Source organism: Chaetodon auriga, chromosome 18 (assembly GCF_051107435.1).
Source record: "Chaetodon auriga isolate fChaAug3 chromosome 18, fChaAug3.hap1, whole genome shotgun sequence".
NCBI classification, from domain to species: Eukaryota; Metazoa; Chordata; class Actinopteri; order Chaetodontiformes; family Chaetodontidae; genus Chaetodon; species Chaetodon auriga.
Genome location: NC_135091.1, coordinates 12,129,423 through 12,135,830, shown reverse-complemented (window position 1 = coordinate 12,135,830; position 6,408 = coordinate 12,129,423). Strand labels below are relative to the sequence as shown.

General features: G+C 46.6%; 1 protein-coding gene across 1 annotated transcript; it reads left to right on the top strand.

Annotated features, from left to right (window-relative positions):
* Window positions 1–620: 620 nt before the first annotated feature.
* lratd1 (LRAT domain containing 1) lies at window positions 621–2,976 on the top strand. Its single transcript, XM_076755604.1, has 2 exons — window positions 621–791; window positions 1,279–2,976. The coding sequence occupies exon 2, from the start codon at window positions 1,316–1,318 to the stop codon at window positions 2,102–2,104; it is 789 nt and encodes a 262-aa protein (XP_076611719.1). The 5' UTR covers window positions 621–791; window positions 1,279–1,315; the 3' UTR covers window positions 2,105–2,976.
* Window positions 2,977–6,408: the final 3,432 nt, after the last annotated feature.

The following is a 6,408-nucleotide window of genomic DNA, read 5'->3' as shown; positions in this document are numbered from 1 at the left end:
ACTCACACACACACAAAGAGACTGCCAAACATGAGAGAACATGTAGATGTGGTGAAGCTACTGAAGCATATGGAAATAATTTACAAGTTACACGTGGGAACTGGAGGACAGAGGCGACTCTTGTACCCAGGAAGGTGGGTACACATTAGTCATGTCCTACAGCAACAGTGCGCATGCGATAAGGCTGCAGTTTTGGCGAGGTTTTTTATGTTTTATTTTTTTTATTATTTTTTTGAGATAGTGGAAATGTTTACTGCACATCAGAGCGCAATAAAAACTCGAGCTTCTCTCATATGCGCGTCTTGAGACAAGCAGGCTGTTATCGCTGCTGACTGTTGTTGCCTTGAACTTGCATACACAGACTCCGCTGATCATGTAGAGAATTCCACAGCGCTCTGACAACAAAAACCATGCCACGGTAACAGCCGCCTATCGCCGCCAGCCGCCCTGCGCGCACCTGATTGGATCCTCTGATTGACTGGCGTATTCCTCCGCGGTTCCCATTGGCTCGGCGATAATGGACCTGTAACTGTGCTCCAGTAAGACCCACCGAAGGCGGTGCGCACCGGCTGAGGCGGAGCTCTCCGTGGTACTTAAACGGAGCAGGCGCTGTAGGAAGTGAAGTATTAGCAGGCACGACAGCAGGAGCGCCTGGTGCGCGGTGCGAAGAGTGACAGACAAGTGTGAGAAGAAAGGGAAGAAGAAGAGAAAGACGGGGAGCAGAGGACCGTGCATCCCTCTGTACTAATGGACCATAAGGATATTTAACCATTTGCCCGGGGAGCACACAGGTATCCTCTTTTTCTCCAGTTCTTTTCATTTTGCGCCGTGCGTAAAGACACCGGACTTGCCTTTATGCACAGTGCTGTCTCTTTCCTCACTCTTAAAAAGCTGCAAGCTTCAGACGATTTTTCTGTCTTTCTCTCCTTTTCCTCGTGTCTTCTGCGTGGGAACCCCAGGCTCTTTCACATTCCACTGGAATTAATGATTGATTAATGAGTGTGAAGGTTGCAAAGGGGCAGTGGATCATTGATTGTGTTAGTGTACTCTCTTGGCTCAATAACACGAGAGAGCTCTTGCCCTCTGAACAGGGACTGCTCAGAAGTGTTGAGTGTTTTCTTAGCCTGCTCTCTTATCTATTGAGCACAGAGATTTAAATACAGCCACGCGTTTGTGCAAAATGTGCCCTATTCCATGAAATGTGCTTGTATTTTACGCTATTGACACCTCTCTATCTATCTCTCCATCTCTCTCACCCTCTCGCCATATCCCTCTCAGACACCGCAGTCCATGCCTCTGCCTTGCCAGGTCATTGATGGGAAATCAACTGGATCGGATCACCCACCTCAACTACAGCGAACTGCCCACGGGGGATCCGTCCGGGCTGGAGAAAGACGAGCTTCGGGTCGGTGTCGCCTACTTCTTCTCTGACGAAGAGGAGGAGGTGGACGACCGAACTCCGTCCGACTGCGGCTTCACCAAGGACCACAGCCCGGCCGAGGAGGGACCTTTCTCGGTCAGCGAGGTGGAGTACTCAGCATTCTGCTCCCAGGAATGCATCTTCTCCAAGCTGCGGGAGAACGAGGACTTGAATGTGTACTCGGCCCAAACTTTGCTGACTATGTGCAAACCGGGGGATCTGCTGGAGCTGGTGGCCACCGCTCAAGCCCCCCACTGGGCCATCTACGAGCAGGACGACCAGGTCATTCATCTGCACAAGGGCGAGATCCGCAAGGACAGCCTGCTTGAGATCAGCAACGGCCGCCACGGAAGGATAGTCAACAATCGGTACCGGTACCGACCGCTTCCCCCTGACCTAGTGATGCAGAACGCAGTGGGACACCTGGGCCTGAGCAGCGAGGAGATATGCTGGACCAACTCGGAAAGTTTCGCAGCCTGGTGCCGCTTTGGGAAACGGGAGTTCAAAGCCGGGGGAGAGGCGCACTCAGCGGAGCAGCAGTATTTCCTCAAAGTGCATCTGTCCGGCAGCGGGGTACACACTCTGGTCTTTCGCAGCCTGGAGGACATGATCCGGGAGAGGAGGCGAGTGGACGCCAGTGGAATTCTCAAAGAGCTGTCTTTGGTTAACGGGGGCAAGGAGTGATCAGGGATTCCGTTTGATATCCTCTCCTCCACCCCCTTTCTCCCCCCCGCTGCCTCTTCTCGCCAAATGCGCACGGACGCACTGATTTGCGCACACACAGACGTACTCAGCACACACGCACACAAGCACACGGACGCACTCACATGCAAGGACCTGTTGGTTCTGAACTGTCTGTCTGTTACGGATGGACCCCGGCCTGCGTCTGGACCACAGGCGCTCTGTGGAATTTCCATCTAATTGCAGAGTGTTGAAAACTGAGAGAGAGCGGCCATATAAACAGACAACGCCCCTTCAGATTAGATTCGTGCTGAGTGGGACACACGACTTCTACTAAACCCATTGCCCCGAACCGCGAAATCACCTTTACAGACCGCACATAGCGCACACGGCTCGGTTTGGTTTTCTGTTTAATTTCTCGGGATAATGGAATTGGCCCCTTCTCGGCATAGGGCGCCTGCTGCGGCAGACCAGACGGTGAGACCGGGAGAGGGAGAGATGGGGGGGGTGTTGATGAAAGATAGGATCTTGGGATGGCTCTCGAAAAGTCTCCCTTCTATTTTTTTACTGTTAGCTTTAAGACCGAGACTGACCATAACACAGATCCAAGCCACTAATTCATAGACCTCTGACAGATCCAGATGGCTACGCAGTTGCCTAAACAAAGCATTTGGCTTGTTCAAGTTCCCCTTTTGCCATAACAAGAGTATTGTCATTTTCACAATGCTGTCATCCTGCTCCACAGCACTGGATGTATGTGTAAATTGTATTCATATATTGATTTCAATTTGAGTCCCTTATTTTTGTATTTAAGTTTAGTGGATTTAACCCTGATCTCTCTTTTTTTGGTTCAAATAAATGGAGGTTGGAATATGAAAATAATCACTTGGTCTAGCAGGTGTTGTTTGGTCACACGTAATTACTAACATACATACATATGATCATTCCCTCACACACACACACACACACACACACACACACACACACACACAGAGGGATATATGAATTATTGATATTCTAGTGCCTCCTGACCTGCCTCAAGCCAAATAGGCTTCATATATCTGCACAGTATTTGGAGGCAGTAAACTGGTCATCTGCATCAAACCCACAAAGGCTTTATGAAAAATCCATATGGGATCTTGGAGCTACAGTATATAGGAAGCTGTATAGAGTCAATGGGATTGTACATGGCCACAGGCTGTTTTTTTATGTGTGGGTTTTATCCTGCTGGAATTTACACATTCACAGGCGTGTTGATCTCCGTATTATGTATTTCCTTTTTCACAGCAGCACATGCTAACTTAAATCTCATTTTATATCTGCGTTGTGAACAAGATGTCCTCCATATACTAATGCTTATCACGAGATTGTCATGGCACTTGTGTTGTATTAGTCTGCAGTGGCTTTAGCTCTGGATTGATGGTTATGCTCCTCTGCTGAGAGTAAAGACAGTGCCTTCGTTTTCTCTTGCGATGTGTAGTATCAGTTAAGGCGGGATCAATCACCTCAGTAGACCGAAGATGCCAGTCTACCTTCGCTTGTCTCCTTATGTTCGCTTAATTGAGTCTGAAAGGACCAGAGAGCAGATTTATGGAAAGGTTCTGCAGTCATGTGTGTCTTTGTTCTGCCTGTGAGTCTGCTACACCTGGGATTCATTTATGATTGTATTCATAAGCTGAGGAGGTTTTTTAAGTATGTTTTTGTCACTATAGAGCTTGTCTGGTTGAATCCTCACCCATACAGAGTCATGATTTTAGCCCAGATGTGGTCACAAATAGTAGAGCTGCAGTTGATTTGGCTGAATCCAACTGGAGAGCAATGGCAGACAAAGACTTTGTGTGTGTGTGTGTGTGTGTGTGTGTGTGTGTGTGTGTGTGTGTGTGAGAGAGAGAGAGAGAGAGAGAGAGAGAGAGAGAGAGAGAGAGAGAGCATGCAGGAAAACAAGCATGCATGCACATGTTACCCATGTGTGTGTTTGTCTCCGGTGAGACTGATGTTTGCTGCACTGGGGAGCTCAGTCAGACCCAGATCATCTATCCCTTCTGTATGTGTGTGCGTCTGAGTGTGCAGATGTTGCAATCCCTCCCCTCAGACATGGCTGATGTCAAAATACAGATTAATAAGCCTGTGGACCTTGTACATGTGCCCTGAGACAATTTTCTCTTCAGCTATTGACCCAAATGCTTTATTCAATCGGCTTTGCTGTGAATATATTGACACATTTCTCTTGCTAACTCCATTTCCTCTAATTCCCCTTAGCCTCTGTTGGCTGGTATTTCTCCAGTCTTGCTCTGCGTTGCTTAACTCTCCTCACCTTTGTTTCTCATTGTTTCACTAAAGCCAAAAATAACCGTTTCCATTCTTTTTCTGCCTCGACAACAAAGGCACATCGACATCAAATTCTGTTTTTACAATACCCACTATTAGTGTAAAATTGGCAAGAATGTAAATCATGTCTCTAATGGATGTTTCAGATTTGAAATATGTGTTTTAATCAGAATTTAAAGGCATTTCAATTATCCAAACATGTCATTCTTACGAACAAACATCTATTCAGGGTTGGATTTAGATAAACATCCTTGTCGTTTTATCCCTCCGCTTCCTTCTGTTTTACCCGCTGACGACTGTTCTGCCTCTTTAGTATATTTTTAACAGGCTGCATGTTAAATTGAGGTTGCCCTAGGTGTATGTGTGTGTGTGTATGTGTGTGTGTGTGTGTGTGTCTGTCTGTCTGTGTGCATGCCTGTGAGTGCGTCAGACATCCCTTGTGAGTTTGAAGAATCAGGGTACTGGGGCAGCTGGTGTTAAGAGTTTGTGTGTGTGTTTGTGGTCTGTGACTAATAGGCCTCAGAGAAAGATTTACTAGTGTGTGTGTGTGTGTGTGTGTGTGTGTGTGTGTGTGTGTGCTCTAGACAGATAATGCACACCACATTGTTCGCTTAAGGAGAGGCTTCCGACATCTGACATGACATTGTATGTGTGTATATATACCATGTATGTATGTGTGTGTGTAGATCAAAGTGTGAGGCTTAACTACCCATGCAGTAGGTGTCAGGCTGTATATATATTTATATATATCTGCCATATGCTGTGTGCATGTATATTCATAAAGGTCTGCATTTTGTATCCATCATCGACAGTGTGAAAGTCAACGCTGTTACTAGGGAAACTCCAGCCATTGTCATACTGTATATCCATTGAAGTCCTGTGTCTGCATGCATGTGTGTGTGACTGTGCAAACCCTCCACAGCTTAAAGCTAGTTGTTAGCTTTAATAGCTTCCCATGTAAGACAAACATGTGACAACCACATCTCTCTCTCTCTCTTTCAGTCACACACAAAGGACCAGCTACTGCTCCTTTGTGCGGTGACATGGATGTATTCAATTCACACTGGGGTTTGTCTTCAGTGTGTGTGTGTGTGTGTGTGTGTGTGTGTGTGTGTGCATCTGGACAAAGCAGATCCCAGCTTGCCTGCTGCCAGCTAAATCAGTGGTCTCAGAGGAGATGTTCTAGGGAGGAGAGAACAAGGCAGAATATCCTGTCTGCGCGATGCCTTTAAGAGGATCCCCCTCTAATCTAGACACTGGCCTGGACTCCCGGCAGACTTGAATGTCTTGTTTTCCTCTTCCGCCATCCTTTAGAATGGGCGCTTTACTCAACAACATAGACTACACAGCTGGGGATGTAAAATGAGGCAGTGGTAAATGAGTTACATGCGGTTAAGCCATTGGTAACGGTGCTAATCTCTAAACATCTGTTGTTAAGTGTTTGCACCTCACATGCAATATTTGAACCAGCACCTACATGCTGACATTTAGAACAGATCACACGCTACAACACATTTGCAATTTGAATCACATTGCCAGCTGGAACTCCTTATCGATGCGCTCAAAGTGTTCTCTCTGTGCAAGTTTGACTAAACGCGTAATAGCTTGGTATAAACATGTAGGATCACTTGGACAGTGATTCTTTAAACTGGGGCCTGAGCCAGAAAACCTACATGCAGCATCCTGGTCTGTTCTTGCACAGCATGAAGTCTTACAGGACGAGTCTGGTGATATTCTGATCCGTTGTTGAACAGAAACAATAAAAAGACACCTGTGAGCCACATCACTGCACTGGGTGACATGTTAATTTACTACGATGAACGTGGGCTCTGTAGTTTATCTTGACTCAGTCCCACATACATCATTCTGCTGCTGTAAATATTCACTAGAGCACCAAACCTGCAGCTGAAATTAGTCCCAAGCAAATGTGCTATTTACTCCAGTTTGAGTAATCTTTGCAAAAAAAACTACAGTGCCCA

Coding starts and splice junctions, on each gene's coding strand:
- lratd1 (XM_076755604.1), top strand. CDS start 1,316: ATGGGAAATCAACTGGATCGGATCACCCACCTCAACTACAGCGAACTG.